The sequence below is a fragment of the Parasteatoda tepidariorum genome, chromosome 4, assembly GCF_043381705.1.
Source record: "Parasteatoda tepidariorum isolate YZ-2023 chromosome 4, CAS_Ptep_4.0, whole genome shotgun sequence".
Classification (NCBI taxonomy): Eukaryota; Metazoa; Arthropoda; class Arachnida; order Araneae; family Theridiidae; genus Parasteatoda; species Parasteatoda tepidariorum.
The window spans coordinates 89,294,684-89,313,558 of NC_092207.1; the positions used below are offsets into that span (position 1 = coordinate 89,294,684).

The 18,875-nt window shown below is 29.3% G+C and overlaps 1 protein-coding gene across 4 annotated transcripts; it reads right to left on the minus strand.

Moving 5' to 3' along the window:
* Positions 1 to 4,324: 4,324 nt before the first annotated feature.
* LOC107456465 (uncharacterized) lies at positions 4,325 to 18,107 on the minus strand. 4 transcript variants are annotated; one of them, XM_043042834.2, is made up of 5 exons: positions 17,939 to 18,107; positions 12,484 to 12,587; positions 7,987 to 8,189; positions 6,753 to 6,915; positions 4,325 to 5,062 (listed from the first exon to the last, which is right to left on the minus strand). In XM_043042834.2, exons 3-5 carry the CDS (start codon positions 8,161 to 8,163, stop codon positions 4,671 to 4,673), a joined length of 732 nt encoding a protein of 243 aa, XP_042898768.1. In that variant the 5' UTR covers positions 8,164 to 8,189; positions 12,484 to 12,587; positions 17,939 to 18,107; the 3' UTR covers positions 4,325 to 4,670. The 4 variants fall into 4 exon arrangements, with proteins under 4 accessions (XP_042898768.1, XP_015929820.2, XP_071036270.1 ...); XM_016074334.4 differs by having other exon boundaries at positions 17,943 to 18,097; XM_071180169.1 differs by lacking the exon at positions 17,939 to 18,107 and having other exon boundaries at positions 12,477 to 12,582.
* Positions 18,108 to 18,875: the final 768 nt, after the last annotated feature.

Below are 18,875 nucleotides of genomic sequence, written 5' to 3' on the forward strand. Positions count from 1 at the left end.
ACATCAAAATCTTTTTTTTTTAACTCCTTATTCCTTAAGTTTCTTTATTTCTTTTACCACAAAAACATTTCATTTACAGGGTTAATTCTCACTGTCTTTTTGGTGATTAAGCTATAGCCGAATTATTTCAAATTTTGAAATTAATTACTTGGGGTTGGCTTTGTTTGGGCTATTTTATCTTTCAATAAATCGTATTTATCGTATGGATATCTTCTCATGCTCCTAACCATCCGTTAAGAACAATTTAATTACTTTTAATTTAGAATTCTTGGCTTTAGGACTAGGGGTTTCATCCCTCTGTCCGACCGTTAATTAATTTTTGACGAAAATCTTCATGTTAGAATAATGCATCTCTACATCACTTTAAGGCAGCAATTTTTTTTATTTTATGTTTTTGATATCTTAATGGGCATAAAGTATCTTATAATGTTTCTAAAAAATAAAGCAACAATTCTTTTTTTTAAAAAAAATAATTTTGTTCAATTCTTTGGAATAAATCCCCTTGTCGTAAGAAGCGTTAAGTACCAAAAATCATTTCTACTTCAGCCAAAATCTTCACAAGAACGCAATGTATTTACCTTCATCATATAAACTAGAACAACTTCCAATACATAACTAAGTGGATTAACTTCCATCAAAGTGATGTTCGTTGTTGAACAGCAGCACTGCTGTACAGCCCCCTCAGGGCTGATAGGGACATACCCAGCAACATTTTAGGATCTCCTTCCCCCTCTATTCCCATAGACAACAAAAACATTCTTTACTTTTATTTACGTCGCACTAGAGTTGCACAATGGGGTGGCACGACGGTCTGGGAAATATCCCTGGGGATGATCCGAAGACAATACGTTACGCCATATCCCGTTTAACAGGAAGGACACATTCACACACCATCCATCCGCAGATCGTAATTTTGACCTGAACCAGAGCACAATTCATCTCAAATCTAGTACCCCCAGAGCTATCGATTTGTTACGGAAACTTGGAGGACTTTGTGACCCGAACAGATTTAGCGTGCCTCAGTCACCATTTTGTACAGTCTTCGGCTGGCATGGATCGCACTCTCAGACATGGACCCAACGCCCTACCAGCCAGGCTAACAAAAACATAAAATGTTTATTTAAACAACAATTACTTTACTGTATCTCACCTATTTCAATTAAAGTCACTGATAGAAATATTTTAAGACATTATTTGCTGAAGTCGAAGCAAAGCTGACACACAAAGCAGTGATTATGATGTGTTGTTTTCCTTCAAAATTGTATCAATATTCAATTCCCAATCAATTCGATTCTAAATATCATTATCAATTTGATTCAGGTCGTTGAAAATAAATTTAATGTAATTAAACATTTATTCATATGTAACTAGATATTTTTAAAAAAAATTAATTTATATACAATTATATTTTTAATTATTATATTATATTATATTATTTTATATTATATCATATCATATCATATTATATTATATTATATTATATTATATTATATTATATTATATTATGTATCAATTAGCACTACTCTTTCAGGGCTTTAATGTTATGACAAGTTAAAAATAATTTTTAAAAAAATGATGAAGATAAAATATTTCATTTTAATATGCAATTTTTTATCAATCCCTTGATTAAAAAATATTATTTTTATAAGATTATCACATCACAATACGATAAGTATAATTATTGTTATTAGAAAATTTTTATCGCTCATATAAGAATATGAAATAGAAGTATAAAAAAGCATGAAATACGAAAGTATGATTCCTTTCCGTAAACTAATCCTTGTATCTTAACTAATTTTAAAAAAATTCTAATTAATTCATCAATATTTAATTAAGATATAATTTTATTTGAATCATAATGTTTACTTAATTTAGGCTCAATTTTATATTGCGATGTTTTTCTGGTGCTTTTTTCATCGGGCTATTTTTTCAGTGCTTTTTCTTTTCTTTTCCCGTTTACTTTTTATTTGCCGTTGAGACGGTTTATTATAAGCATTAGAGTCCTCATCATTAAAGATAACCGAGGATTTAATCAGCTGTTAGCGTTTTTTCGGTTCTACCAACGTTGATTAGTCTTATCAGAGCCCTAACAACTGACTTTGTTAACAATAGATAAAATCCTAAAAAAAGTCTGGAAACGAAAGACTCGATTGATTTAATGAAGCGATTGTAGTAAAAAAAAATTTCAAAATCCTCAGGTATAATACTAAGTTCAAAAAAGAAAAAAATTTATTTTGTCGTACTGTAATGTTAGTTCGTTATTTATAACTTTAAAAATATTATTGCCATTGATAACAATTTACGAGAATTACAATTATGATCGGGATGAATTTTGACTATCAGGAACTCGGATTGTAAAATAAAAAATTTTAAAACTTTGACAATTCAATATAAGTGTTAAATCTTTAGACGTAACGTCAGGAGAGGGGTGGGGGCAAGGATGGGCACGCGCCCCCTCAATATTTTGCACATTTTTCCTGAATTGATTAGATTACAGACTAATTTTTTGTAAAATAGCTGAACAAAAATGATATTCACTATCACATTTTTTTTTCTATTAAAATCTTCTCCTTCTTCTTATTTTTTACTTATTTGGCTTCAATACTTAGTTTAGATTCATCAACGACAAAAGGTCACATATGAAAAGAGAGAGAGATTAATAAATTATTGACTTAATAATCGTGTGCTTCAAGTTCAAGAAACTTTCCAGGTATTTTTGTTTCATGAACTAATTCGTGAATGCTGGCAACGGTTGTTTAAAAAAGTAGGTGAAATGAATATTGGTCTATTTTTTTTAAAAGGGTAAAAGAGATCGTTAATTACTAATTAAGACTTCGGTAATGCACCCATTTTCTGGATTGTACTCGTCCATAAGTTTGGTTTTTCAAAACAAGATCGTTTGTTTCACTTAAAATTTGAATTTTAAAGCTCGTAAAGGAAAAAAAAGTCCCTTTAAAAATTTGCTCTTCGTATATTTTATAAAAAATTGCATTTCTCGTATGGTAAGTGAAATATTTTTATTTAAAGAAAATAAAAAATTATTTATCTAAATTGTATTAAATACATTAATGCCTAATAATGAAACATTATTTTATTCTACAAATTTATAGTTACTTTTTTTAACTAGTCATTTTTGCCGGTATACTTACTAATTTAAAATATTAGTTAACAAATATTTTGAATTCAGCAGTTGAATCGAAACAAAACAGGGCATAAATATTAGCAATAATTGCAGGAGGAATAACCCTGCAGATCTTAGGGACGAAATAAAACCCTTCCCTTTTAACATAATAAATATCGCCGTAAAAAATTATTTATTTATATTAAACTTTTTAAAAGTTAAAGCTTTTATGAGAGAAACTCATTACCATACAATCATTGATACTTGGAGAAATAAAAAGGTATAATAAACTATGAATGTTCTTAATTCAATCTAAACTGCCAATATTCTAGTTAAATGTTTGAATTAAATTAAAGAATGGAGTGAAAAATGTCTTAAAAGTTTTAGGTCGTAATTTCAATTTCGACTTTTTTTTTTTAGTTATAAGGGTTTTGTTTATTCGACATTTCCCCCCCTTTGGTTATTTTTCGCCTTTTAAAGTTTATATTTATCAATGTAGTGCTCACCTTAAATATGAAAGCGTGAAGCATGCATTTTTTACCCTTATTATACCCGGCCAAGCATATAAATATTCAGCCATATCTTAAAATGCCTATTAATATTCCCTCAAATTTTGAAGAAATCCTTGGAAGTTGTGAATTAAGGGCAAAATTAAATAATTATATTTCATGAGACCTAAATATTATCGAATTTAATTTTCTAAATAAGAATTTATTAAATAAAGTTTTAAAATTTTTTATTTCTCTAGAAATGCTTATTTTTATTTTTTAAAAAATTTATAGTTAGTACAAAAAAATCACTCATCGTAATTTTCTATAAATCAGAATAAATAATTGTCTTCTTTTTCATATTTATTTTAAAATTAATTCTTTCGTTTTAAAACGACTTTCTTCTTGATTTAAAATATTTTATATTTGAACTCTATGACTTTATGACACTTACTTTAATTCATTCACTCCCAAGTGGCTATAAAAATCTTATAAAAATTGCTATCTTCTTTTAAAATTAAGTTTTTCCATATCCTTTGTAATCGTTAAAAAATGATAATATATCAAAAATAAAGTTTCCTTCTTTTCGAAACTATAAAAGTCCATAATTTCCATATCATATAGAAAGTTAAATGTCTTTTTTTTTTAATTTCATTTATTTTTACACATAACTAGAGATGAGATATGTACACATGTAAGATTAAAAAACGAGAGATCACAGTTTAAAAAAAATTACATTAATTTTTCTTATTATCTCTGCTAATGATCAAGTAATGAGAACAAAAATTAAGTCACACGATATGGAAATATCAAACGATTTCACATTGAAGAAGTGGAAAAAGGTACCATGCGACATTCTAAAAAAGCGCAAAATTGCAGGAACAAAATCAGCTAAATGTTTTGACCCAAACTTTTTTCGGTCCTGATCTTTAAGTAGGACGTTTTTATCGAGAATATGTGTTTCGCAGAGAGCTTCATGTATATCTTATATTTTATATAGTTGATGTTCATAAATCCACAAAAATATCACTCAGTACCGCTTTTCCACTGGGCTTTTTGAGTCACGGAAAGGCACCATGCCAAATGCACCGCTTATTGTACAAAAAGTTACTATCGAGTAGTGCAACACAGCCACATTTATTGTTCAGCACACTTCCATTGTTGTCTTCAGATGAATTAAGATTATCTACCAAAGGCAGTACCTGAATGTCTTGAATTGCTCCGATTTCTGACTCTTCTATTTTTTTGAAAATAACGGAAGGTCTAAAAAATTCTTCAGACAATGTGCTGTAATTTGTTTCGTGTCTGTTGGAGCGTTTAGTATCTTCTTTGTGTGGACAGTAGAGAGAATCACTATTGATATCAATGCGAAGAACGATGTTTTCGTTTTCTCCTTTATCTTCGAACACGGTTCCATCATGACTTTCTGAAGTACTCGTAGAAAGCTCTTTACCTGTGCAAAGAGAAAAAATAATAATGTAACTACCTTGTGTCCCAAAAATAGCCACAAAAACGTATTTTGTCTGAATAAACATAACTTTTTTTTCGACGGATTTCTGAACCCTAAAATATAGGGGGTAGCCGCAATCTGGGAAATATGGTCCCATTAGTTTGGTCAGAAGAGTGTTACAAAGTTTGAGTTTTTCGTTATAATTGGAGAACTTTTTAAAAGAATTGGAAACATTTTAACGAAATGAACATTTTAAACGAATTGCACACAATTATAAAATTCATTTAAATAAAGATAAATCCATGAAGAAAAAAATTTAGTAAATATTTATTATTTTATTTAGTAATAATCGAAAAAATTTTGAATAGTAAGGTATACAATTTTTGCATCATTTTAAAGAATGTAATTTTATATAGTAAAGTACAAAATTTGAGCAAAATCGGTCGAATAATTCCTGAGAAATCGAATTTTAGGTATCTGACTTCTTTGAAATTCAGTTTCTTAGAAGCCACTCGACCGATTTTGCACAAACTTTGTATTTTGCTAAATAAAATTACATTCGTTAAAATGAGATAAAAAAAATTATATACCTTACAATTCATTTTTTTTTGCTATTATTTTATAAAATAATAAATCTTTACTAAAATTTATTTTTTGCAAGGAATTATACTTGGATAAACGAATTTTATAATTTTGTGCAAAAAATTTTCATTTAGCTTTAAACTTTCTCGAGATATGGCGAAATATGCAAAAAGTGAAACTACCATTAAGAGATCCAAACTTTGGATCACTCTCCTGATCATACTATGGGGACCGGCTACCCTCTATATTTTTGGGGTCAAAACTCCGAATGCGTCAAAAAAAAAGTATGTTTATTCAGAGCAAGTACGTTTTTGTGTCTGATTTTGCAACTTAAAATATCGTCTACACTAATTAATTAGCATATTTGAGGTCACCCCTTCGAACCATAAAAAATGAGTCCTAGAATGTGAAGATCCAATCACTAGATCAAAAGTTAATTAGGGTGGTCCTTTTTTTTCTTCTTTTGCTCACTGAATATTAAAATCCTGTGTCATTTTGTAAAAATAAAAAGCCTATAAATGCTCATTATATTTAATTTTTAAAGAGTTTCACTTATTTCTAATCTTTCAAATTTGAGTTATTGCGGATGGTTTTTGAGAACTTCAGCTTTTTCAGCAAATCAATTGTTTATTAGAAGAATATATAAAATAATTAAAGAAAATAACAAAAAACAAAGTTAAAAATTGTATTTGTTATTTTATAATTTAAACTTCATACTCTTTTTATACTTTAAATCAAATTTATTTTTTAATACATAAAATCTCGAAACGAGTATAAAATATATTGACCATGGAAAAAGAATTGCGTAAATGTCTTTTTTTTAAAAAAAATACACCTTATATGAAAGCATAATTATGATTTAAAGCAAGAATATCCAATATCAAAATGAAATAAATTTAACTTAAATTTTAGTTTATAAAAAATTCTACTACAAGAATCTTTGCATATCATAGCAATATTTGTTCTCTTAAATACTTTTAAAAATTAGCTTTGAAATTTATTTTAATTTTTTTTTTCTAAAAATTTAGATCCTTTTTTTTATTTTTTTTTGTCTTTTTTTTTTGTCAGACACTTAGATCGGTATCTCTTGAACTAAACCACGAGTACTTACTCGTAGAATTGGAACCTCTGAAGCGAAATCTGTAATACGATGATTCTTTAGCCAACACTTCTATTTCAGGACTTCGTCGTAGTGCCGTCACCAATCTGTGTTTGGCTTTTGTGATTTTCTTGGGATCTTTTGGAAACCATAAATTTCTCCTCAATGACCAATCCTATTTTGTCAAAAATAGTTCTTTTAAAAAAAGTAATATAGTTTCAGTTAGATAAAGATAATCCTACAAAGGGGGTAAATCAGTTCTTGAGTGAAATAAAGCAGGCTAGCAGAGCCTTATTCGTCAAGTATCACTGCACTTCCCCGCGTTAGTTACGCATTCGACAGGCTGGACTTCACCTTTCTATATCCGTTGTGCGAAGGAGCCAATGGTGCTCGGTATCGATCCTCGTTAAACTGATCTACCGTATAGTTCTTGACTACAGGTGCAGGTTACCAAAATAGGGGAACCATCTCCTATGCAGAGGATATAAATTGAATCATCCTCAGGGATGTTTCAAAGACCGTCGCCAATAGTCCATTGCGCATGTCTAGACTGACTGACAACTAACTTATGTCTAGACAACTGACTTATTTAGTTTCCAGACTCTGTTTAATTCTGCAGAAACATACAATTATCTTAATTGCTATCATATTTTAAACTAAAACGCAAAAAAAGTTATAGTTATTCGTTTCTTCGAAATTATTAACAAAAATTAAGAAGAGTGCGAGTTTATATTTTTATATTCTTCAGCTCATCGTAAGGGATGTTTCCCAAACCGTCGCCATTGCTAACCTCTACTGCGGCGTAAATTAAGTACCAGTACTACCAGGAACCTGATAATTAATTAATTATTTAATGCAACGTTTCAAAATTACTCGTTATATTTTAATTTAATTCTTTAATTACATAGGAGGACAAAAACGCTGTCTGTTTAGGCGCTGCTTACACCGCTGATGAAGAGCCGGCAGTTAGTGAGTTCGATCCTAGCAGCCGATTAAACAAACAGCATATATATGCACAGATCAAGGCACACGTTAAATCTGTCGTGGTTGAAAGCCTTCTCGTTGTGGTTTGGAGAGAGGGGTACGAGCTCAGGCAATGTCCTCGTCGTCGAACTGGGGTCAAAATTACGAGTCATTCCTACCCTGGCTGTTAAGAAATAGAGTGTACAACTGAGTGTATACTGAGTATGAGTGTGTTCAACTAAATTCACAACTTAATTATTAGTTGTCTAAATAAAAACTTTACCTTGTATACTTTGATGCAATCTTGACTAAAATGCTCATTATTCTGATGAATTCTAGATATTTTAAAAGATCCAACAACTTTGTTTTCCCATGTTAAATAGGTCCCATAAGTCTGTTTTTCTAAACTGGGTACTATGAAGTCTCGTACTAGTTTGTAAGAAGATTTCCCTTTCACCATTATTTGTATAACTTCTAGTTTGAAACCTATAAAAGAATCCGCAGCTCAATATCTAACATTATAAATAAATTACTTAAAATTTTAATATAAATAACTGAAATGAAGAAATGAGTGCATGAATGATCGAGAATTTTTTTTATTTTTTATCATGGAACCAAATTTGATCTACCTTTTTTTTGGTGGAACCCTAAATGTTTAAACCCAATTTATTTAAAAACTATGAGCGTATAGGTAGCCAACGAAATACGACTAATTATCTTGAAATTATTTAAAGTCTGAAACGGTAGTTAGTTTCGCTCTCCTGACCTATGTATTGGAACGATATTTCCCAGAATACGAGTACCCCTCATATTTTGGGGGTCAAAAATCCGAATCCATCATAAAAAAAGTTATATTTATTCAGAGGAATTTATTCAGAGGTTTTTGTGTCTGATTTCGCAACTTAAAATATCGTCTGCACTAATTAATCAGCATATTTGAGTCAGCATTGATAGTATAGGAAGTTTCCCTTCTTCACGCGAAGCGTATAAGTTCTTTGCTCGAACCATTAAGATTGAGTCCTCGAACGTGAAGATCCAGTCATGAGATCATAAATTTTTTAGAGTGGTCTGTTTCAAGAGATCATAAATTTTTTAGGGTAGTCCGTTTTTTCTTCTTTTTTTGGGCACTGTAAACACAATAGAAATCACTTTTATGACCATATTAGGTTACAGCAAAATTCAAATGATATTACGGCTTAAAAGCTCCAAAAGTTCTAACATTTCATCATGAAGCATCAGAAGATGAGTCAGAAATATCATGAAAAGTCTGCTGCATGGAGCGACTAACATCTAGTGGTCGGCAATAAATTTATGGCATGATATTGCAGACTGAATCTCAGACTAAAATGCATTTGTCAAAGAACCACATTTTTAAATTTTGCAAACGAAAATAAAATAAAAACTTTTGCTTTGAATAAAACTTTCTAGACTAAACCACTAAATTCTAATATTTGATGAGCAAGCTGCACAAGCACAGATAAAAAAATAAAAATAATGAAAACCGTTCTATGAGTTGGCAATCGATATGGAATAGGGGACTACATACCTCTAGTATTTAAATAAAAGCGTCGTAAAATATTAACTATTCCTTTAGTTTATAAGTAGAATCTTTAAATTTTGTTAAAAATCGATTGGTTATTGATTACTCTTTGTAGCATAGTTTTGAAACAGAAAAATACTGGTTATCAAAATGCATAAAAAGGTCTGCTTACCTAAATGGAACGCACAGTTCGGCAAAATATTTTTAGGGATACAATGCTGTATGAATATTTTAGACTATTATCTATTATCTTATCAATTCTAAGAATAAAATCATCAATTCTAATAACTTAGCAAAAGATAACGAAGATAAATAATCAGAAATAAATATAAATAAAAAAACCTACAATTATTATACTGATAAACTTATTAGACAACCCTTGCATAAGAATCGGCAGATAAAATTTGATACAAAACATTAAAAATAGATTCATAACTCATTGTACAGAAAATGAAAATAAAACTTCTGTAATTTATAAATAAATTAAGAATAACATATTGTACATTTTACAACATATGTAATATTACCTAAATTGTTTTCTACACAATTTTATTATACAAATATTTGTACGATTCGGAGAAATCTCTTAAGATAAGATAAAGTTTTTTTCCCCGAAGAAATAAGATAAAACTGCCATCAAACGAAAAATTAAACCTTGTCAATCATGAATATTTTTTAGTGATAATATAGAAAGAATCAAAAAAAATTTTGTTGCTGATATGTAGAGAATAAAATTGTGTAAAATATTTAATCATTAAATAAATAAATAACTTTGATTACATTCTATCTTATTACAATAATAAACTGCTGTTTGTAGAAAATGCAACTTGCTTTTCCATCTTACAGTATTAGCAGTTAAAAAAAAATTCTGGTATCACTTCAATATCCTGGCATTCATAAGCCAGGAAAATGACAGCCAGGATAATGACTAAATTCGCTATTTTATAGCATATAACTTTACTTCAATTTAATATTTTGGTCTAAGACGTTTTTATTCTGCAGAAAACAACAGGATTTCTTAAAATAACTCAGATAAATCTATGTAGTTATGTTATTAATGATTTCAAGAAGCCACGAAAATGACAACACAAGAACCTACTCACCTTCAAAAATTTTTTGAAATAGATTTTGAACCAGAAAATTGGTTCTTTATTCATGCAACAAGACATGTTCATATAGGAGGGTATCTAATCAATCTATTAACATAAGATACTGATTGCTGGCTCTATCTATTTTGGTTACAAATCGCTAAATAAAAGAAGCCAGGAAAATGACAGATTTTCTTGGGACAAACAAATTATTGACAGAAAAAATTATTTTAAACGAAGTTTTTGTAAATAATACCCTCTGCGTATATTCTAGAAATGCTTACACCGGTTGAGATAAATATAATTAGATTTTGAAAANATATTGAAAAATTTATGGGAAGTTTTGAAGCTAGTTATTATTGGAAACATTGTTTGTGACTTGCCAGAAACATGAAATTTTGAAGTTCAATTTAATTTTTTAAATATACAAAATAGTCGATGCTAGTACTAGGTTATTTTAAAATACTAACAGCAATGCTATTTATTAAATTTTTTTAAAAAAATTTTCTTTTAGTAGATTAGTATTAGATCTTGGTGCAAGTGACTGTAAATTGTCACATTTCGTGAGAATCACCCATTTATAATAATTTGGATCATCATAAAACACTAGTGTTTTTTTTTTTCTGAGATTAAGGTAAAATTTTCCAAACACGACTTGTTCCAAGAAATTATTTTTTAACTTAACATTTAGTTGCAGTTATTTAGATCTAAGAGAAACAGATATTCATCATTGAAATTTCTTAAATTTACAAAATTGATACATTTTTTAATATGAATGAAAAAAGAAATTTTCTAACTACTTTTTTTTGGATTTTATTAATCAATGCAAAGATAATTTCGATTCTCTGTCAGGTTTTTTTTAATAACTACTTAAGCGTCTTTTTACCAAAATATATTTTTGCTTTTAATTAGAGCATCAGAAAAAAATGATATAAAAGGGACACCGTTGTCCCCTCTACATCAAAAGGTTAAGGGCCCCACTTGAATAATCAGTTAAAGATGTTTTGATTAATCNGCTAGCAATTGATACTGAAATAGTCAGGAGTATTTGAAGTGCCACTCTCAGGTTTGGAAAAACATCTTCTCCATACGGGATTATAAAAGTAAGAAATTCTAATGAAGTTTTAAGTTCAATTTCTTTTCTACAAAGGAGTAACATTTTACAGTCACATTCTTCGATAAAGAGTTTTATTCCATTGAAATCTGTATTATACACTGTACAAACATACAAACGATTTTTGTACAGTGCAAATATTTGGAGATAGTATATGTAACCACACAGCGTAGATGCCATAAGGAAGTGCTGACAGATACAGGTCGAGTCAGCCAGCCATTAGAAAAGACGTGTCATTTCTATTATGAATATATTATAACAGTTTGATTAGTGTTCCTTTTTATTTACGAAATAACATTTATTATATTTCACTGGCACTAAATTTAAAATATTTTTTGCAGAAATAAATTATAATAAAAATAAAAATTATCCAACAATTTTTTTTGTTTTGCTGACCATTTGGCGCCCCTTTGTGAGTAGCGCCCGGGGCATGATGCCCCCCCTTGCTCCCCCCTCGCTACGCCACTGGATATTCATCATTGGAGTTTCTTAAATTTACAAAATTGATACATTTTTTAATATGAATGAAAAAAGACATTTTCTAAATACTTTTTTTTTTGATTTTATTAATCAATGCAAAGATAATTTCGATACTCTGCCAGGTTTTTTTTAATAACTACTTAACCGCTTTTTTTACCAAAATATATTTTTGCTTTTAATTAGAGCATTAGAAAAAAATAATATAAAAGGGACACCGTTGCCCCCTCTACATCAAAAGGTTAAGGGCCCCACTTGAATAATCAGTTAAAGATGTTTTGATTAATCTTATCTTCTAATTCTATATTTTGATTTATATGATTTTTTTTTTTTTAACAAAGCGTCTAGAATCAGGGAGACTGTCTTCTTCTTTATTCCATCTAAATGATAAAGTAGAAAAGAAGGTTTAAATGAATATAAATTGAAGAAGAAGTGAAGTTCTTATAATAATTATAAAAAAACTAAAATAATTTCAGAATTCACTAGCGCTGGGCCCTGGGTGAATTATCCCACCTTTACTCAGTAATTATGAAAAACAAATAATAATTACATACATCTTACCTATTAAAGTGAAGAAGATTTAATTATTCTCACAAGTTACAGTTATTCACTCTATCATCACATCTTCGATTATTTCCGATCCGATACACAAGTGCAACGTTACACTGAAAAATGAAATAAAAGAAAGTATTAAAAAAGCGCCGAGATTCAAGGACGCAAACATTAGTCACTCTCACAAGTTCTCTATCCTAAAGTGAAACTAAAAAGAATGATAGTGTTTCTTTACTTATTTATTTTTATTCGTTTCCATCTCAGCAATAAATAATTTCGCAGGATAATTTACTTAATTAAACGTTTGGTTTTGGAAACCTAACTTCATTTTTATACGAAATAATCTTTTCCAAGTTTTCTGGAATTCTTTTCGAAGTGGAGAAATAAAGCAGAACCGTCATTTGACCCTCTAAGTATTCTTTTTCTGCTGTCGAGAATATTTAATTATTAAATAACTTCGTTAAGTAAATCTTTCTGTAATTTTTAGTAAAATATAAATAAAGTCCACAATCTTTTTTAACTTTTAAAACTATAATTAATAATGCCGAATCAAACTTGATAATAAGCATTAATTTTTCATTGTCAGTTTTTATTCCGAAAATATACTATACCGAATAATAATAAAGTATACGGAAGCATACCGAAAAGTTTCGGTATGCTTTATTCTTTTTCTTTCTTTCTTTATTCTGTATTATCAGCATAAGTTACTAGAAAGAGTTTTTTATGTATACCATATTTTCATAGATGAACTCGAATTTTCACTGTCAATGCTTAAAAAACCTTTTTACAAAATTATATTCATAAAAAAAAAAGCTTTCGTGGTGAAAATTTGCTAAATACTTATATTCACAGCAAATAATTATTTAGTCGCTGTCATCATCCCTTTTTATCCCAGCAAAACGCAGCATTTCTATACATTTGTAATAATAAAATAAAGAGTTTTATGTGTGTTTTTCTGTAAGCCTGTCTTAGACCGACGTGAAATTTTAATTGGGTACTTGTAATTCGAAAAGAAGAAGATCAAACATACCCACACTTGTGACCTATGACGTCAGCGCCAGCTGATTTTCAATAAACAAAATGGAGCGTCAAAGTTGAGCTAAATTTTCCCACATAAATTATAATGTTAATTAACGTGAAGTTAATTAAATACAGTACCGTATCGTATATTGAATTTGTTGAAATATAATTTTTTCTTAGATTTCTTATTTGTTAATGTATTCTATTGTAACACGTGATATATTTTTGTTTTGTGTACTTGGCAACTTCAATGCATAATTAGTTTGTTTATGTTCTACATGACTTCGTGCTTAAGTGTTAAGTAAAGTAAGAAATATATGGCGAAAGAATTGAAATCATTGAGAAAAAATCTTTGTAAAGGATTATAGAATGTATCACTTAAGAGAATTGATGCTTGTCGGGGTAAGTTAACTCGAAATAGAATGGAAAGAACAGTTGCTAACGTAAACAAAGCCACGTTTCAACAACCAATCCGGCTCGAGATACCTCACTTGCAGGCACCCCATTAGATCATTCAAGAGCGACGTTTCAGAAATGGAATTTTCTCATTGGTTCATAGCTAGCACCAATGATATAAATGAAAAGGCAGACGATTTTAAACATAGCGACAGTGATGTCTGCTTACTTATAACTCTCATGAATTAAAAATAGGAGTTTAAACTATGCTTTTCTAGGCTATAAAACTAAATAATTTAAAATCAACGGTATTTGATGGAGAGAGAAAAAAAGTAACGTCTAGAAATCAAAATTACTAGAGAAATAGTACTAAATCGTTTAAGAAANTGGTTCGAATTCGTTTAGGTGAAACGCAAAAAATTGCCATACTATTATTGTCACCACTGATACTTAACTAATTTTGGTAATAGGTACTGACTGATATAAAAAATAAGCTACATACTGAAAAGCAAAATTAATGGATAAATGGTTCGAATTCGTTTAGGTGAAACGCAAAAAATTGCCATACTATTATTGTCACCACTGATACTTAACTAATTTTGGTAATAGGTACTGACTGATATAAAAAATAAGCTACATACTGAAAAACAAAATTAATGGATAAATGGTTCGAATTCGTTTAGGTGAAGCGTCAAAAATTTCCATACTATTATTGTCACCACTGAAACTTAACTAATTTTGGTAATAGGTACTGACTGATATAAAAAATAAGTTATATACTGAAAAACAAAATTAATGGATAAATGGTTCGAATTCGTTTAGGTAAAACGTCAAAAATTGCCATACTATTACTGATGCCAGTAGTGGATAATTAATTTAGGTAATAGGCACTTTTGGGTAGCATGGTAATTGGTGCAATTTTTATCAATACCAAATATACTAATGTACATTAAAAAAGATACTGGATATAATCTTTTATTTGATGGAATGAACAGCTAGAAACGCATTTTGCTTAATCTAATAAATTAAAGCCACCAACGAGGGCAAAAATTAATAACAAATTTCAAAAAAAAAATTATAATTATTTTTATCTTTATTAATTGTGTTGGTATATGCCTTTCACTTTCTTCCATGATTTCTTTGTGTTGTTCAGTACAGATTCACTAATTTTTATACCCTGTAGGGAGAACGGGTATTCAGTTAGTATTTAATATCAGAGAGGTTTCGCAGTTTCACGTATAGTGCGGCTTTCAGGAGAACTCCTCCAGACACCCATGTCGCGTCGTGGCGGTTACTATGGTTGCGAGCAAAGGTCACTTCGAATAGGGTTGTGGGGTGAATAGTTTTGTCTTAATTTTAGCGTGGGTCGTCATGAGTGAACCAATCGACGCCTTCTTTCCCCCATTTCACTCCCGTTAGAAATGTGCTCTCGCTTGTTACCATAGCAGCAGACAGTCCCAGACTTTCAGTCTGGAGAAGTTCTCCTCAAAGCCGCACTATAGCATTACTACACGTTCGCTTACGAAGAGCAAGAACACACACAATGGAAAAAACCAGCTCAACAAGTTTACATCCAGCTCAAGTGTAAAAAAGGGAAGAAACTACTTTATATTTTTAAAAAATCAATTTACTAAAACAAATTTTAAACAATTTATAATTGAAATCTAATTTTAATATATCACTTTTAAATAAGTGAAAACAAAAAAGAAACGATTCCGAAGAAAATAAATTTAATGAATTCCTCATGTAATAAAGTCAATTAACTGTCCTAGGTCTTCAATATCTTACCTAAAAAAATTTGTAAAACCTAAATTTATAACGAATTATTAAAATATCATAATCAAATTTTATTAATGTTATTTAATTGACCAACCATATATTAAACAAACACTTTGTAAATATATTGAATAATAAAGGGCATATTTATTTCACAAATAGCATACTAATTTTTAGAATCAAATAATATGAACACTAAAACCGTTGTTTTTCTAAATTGTTCGTGCAGAAATGCTGATGATATATGCTTTGATGATATTCAACTTTAAATCAACGTGTCGATAATCTGTTCATATTCATAGTTTGTTTAAATCAGTAAAATGTGTACACATTTATTAGAGCCTCTGTAGATATAAAGCATGGGATACTATGATCCCACCCCAAACAAAACAACAACAAAAAACTAGCCGAGGGTATACAGAGAATAATAATGTAAGGTAGTAATAGGGTATAGACGGCCACTGTATCCTTATCAGCGTTTGTTGACACATCGTAGGAAAATACACAAATGGTTAACGGTGAGTAGTTCAGGGGCCGTTCAAAAATTGCGTGCACAAAAATGAAGAAATTTTAACCCCCTCCCCCTTTTCGTACATTACCGTACATAAGGTCTTACTCCCCCCACCCTTAGAGTACGTACATTCTATTAGTCTACCCCCCTTTTTCATAAAAATTAAAATAATTATGTTTTAAAAAAAATTAAATATTTATTTAAAGAGAGCGTAGGAAAAAGTCAAATTTAAATTTGGTGTATGCTTATAATGTACGTACTTTGTATAATATCTCCCCCCTCCCCATCGTACAAAACAGTACAAAATAGCAAATCCCCCCGTACGTACTTTTTGAACGGCCCCTCACCCAACAATCAACATGTTCAGCAACAATATTGATCCAACAACCATAGCTCATGTTGCTGCCAACAAAACCATGAATCCAATTTTATTGTCTTGCGTGAATAAATAACAATGAAAAAAAGAAACATTATTACAGAGAATACCAAATTATTAAAATGTATGCATATTTTTTTTTAAAATAAAGAGAGTAAGATAAGAGATTTTAATTCCAATAATGACATAATTTTAAATATATTAGTTATTGTTAACTTTTTTCTTGCATTATCAAAAGCATAATTCTTTCTTAAAAGTTGATTTTTTCATCATTAGTGCTTTTTTATAATTTAAGTCATAATTTTTGCAAAGTATATTAGATAGTCACGTATTTTTTATTATCAAAAGCACGTAAAAGCATCATTCTTCCTACAAATACCATAAAAATTAATTCATATTGATGTTGGACATTCCTTTCTGTCGGATTGTGTTAGAGAGCATTGTGACAGACAAGACAACGGTAACTATCACATTCAATAAAACTTGTCGGGGAATTCCCCACGTTGACATAATTTCAGTTACTCGCAGTGTTGTTTATTTTTTTAATCATATTTATAAGTTAAAATTTTTATCTTAGGGTGTAACAAGGAGTAATGCATACACTCGCTCGCTTTCGACAGTTAGTCTATTATGAATCTTAATTTTGATATAATTTTTATTGCTTTCATTGTTAAATACACAAATGAATACAAATATAAAATAAAAAAAACAATAGCTCAAAAGCTTTTGTGCAAGTTTTGTTAAAAATAAATTTTATAACTAACACATTTCGACGCTTCATTACTAATAATAACAATAATTGATTAACTAATTAAGTACCAAAGATATTTGAGAGTAAGACAGGTCAACTTTTATTAAAACAAAATAGTTCTAGAATAGTTAGAATGCGGTAGGAAATATATTTAACTTAAACATGTAATTTTTATAGAATATCATAGTTTGTATAATTTTATACTGAAAAATATAAATCTCGTATACTTTATATGAGTTAAGAATTTAAAAAAAAAAAAACATTTAAAACTCATTTACAGAAAAAGTGAGAAAAATCATTTCAGTCCACTAGTTACGTTTAAAAAAATATGAATTAGACAGCATGGAGAGTCATAAAACTAATTATTTAATTTATTGTTAAAGAAAGCAAGTAAAGGGAAACTAACATTAACTTTAACTTATAAACACGCTATTAAATCTTAACACATATAAGAAAAAATTCTTAATCAATGATAATTTTAATTTTATGACAATTATTGTGACAATTTTATTGACAATGTTATTTTTAATCAATGATAATACTTAATAAATATTAATTTATAACTAACAAAATCCTTCAGGATGAGCCCCCAAGATATAAGTTGAATGTCTTTTTAAAATAAGAAACAACTTACCTACTCTTCAAATAGAAAATCCTAAAATAATTCGGATGGCACAAAATTAATGTAAAACATTCAGAAACACGAATATCGATTGTTAAAGGAACATCATTCAAAGAATAAATAAAATGTGAACTGCTCGCTTTGAATAGACCTATTCAGATGGATTAATGCAAACTGATATGTATGCCTTATCAGCGAATAAACGAAAACGGAACCATATCCAAGGACATTGTGTGGTTACATAGTTTATTAACGATATCATATCGGCTTCATTTAGTAACACGCGTAATGTTGTCAGTTGACTTTTTTTTAAAAAAATATTTCAAAAACGGAGTGATAATTAACGTTTGGATTTTCAACTGACAGCTATAGTAACGTTAAGATGAGATTTATAGTTTTTGACATTTTGTTCGAAGCGGAGGCAGGCACTCCCGATTTTTGTATTTTTAAGTCCAAAAGTAAATTTTATTCAGTGAATTTATAAAAATTTTCTGGACATGCCTCTAATATCATCATTGTATAGAAAAACTATGAATTTATATTTTCAATGATATTAAATATTTTATTTTATAACTAGTGTTGAATAGCAAATCCTTTTTTTGGATTTACTGCTACCAATGCCCGACTTCCATGGCCTTGTCATTTTGAACCTAACCCAGAAGAAATGGGAACTTCTGAATCAAAATTTTTTTTTTAATATTTTATAACCGGCATAGAACAGCCGACCCAATTCTGAGTTTACGACTATCAATGTACAATTCCGTAGCCTTGTAATTTTGAACCCAGCCGAGAAGACAAGGGAACAACTTTTCTATGGTTTTGCACAAAAAAGTAAGAAATACCATAAAAAAGATGAATTCGTCAAAAAAAAAATATTGTTTATTATTTTTTCCTCACTGTTTCTTATTTTTGTAAAAGCGGTACGGTCATATTTGATATGAAGTCAGAT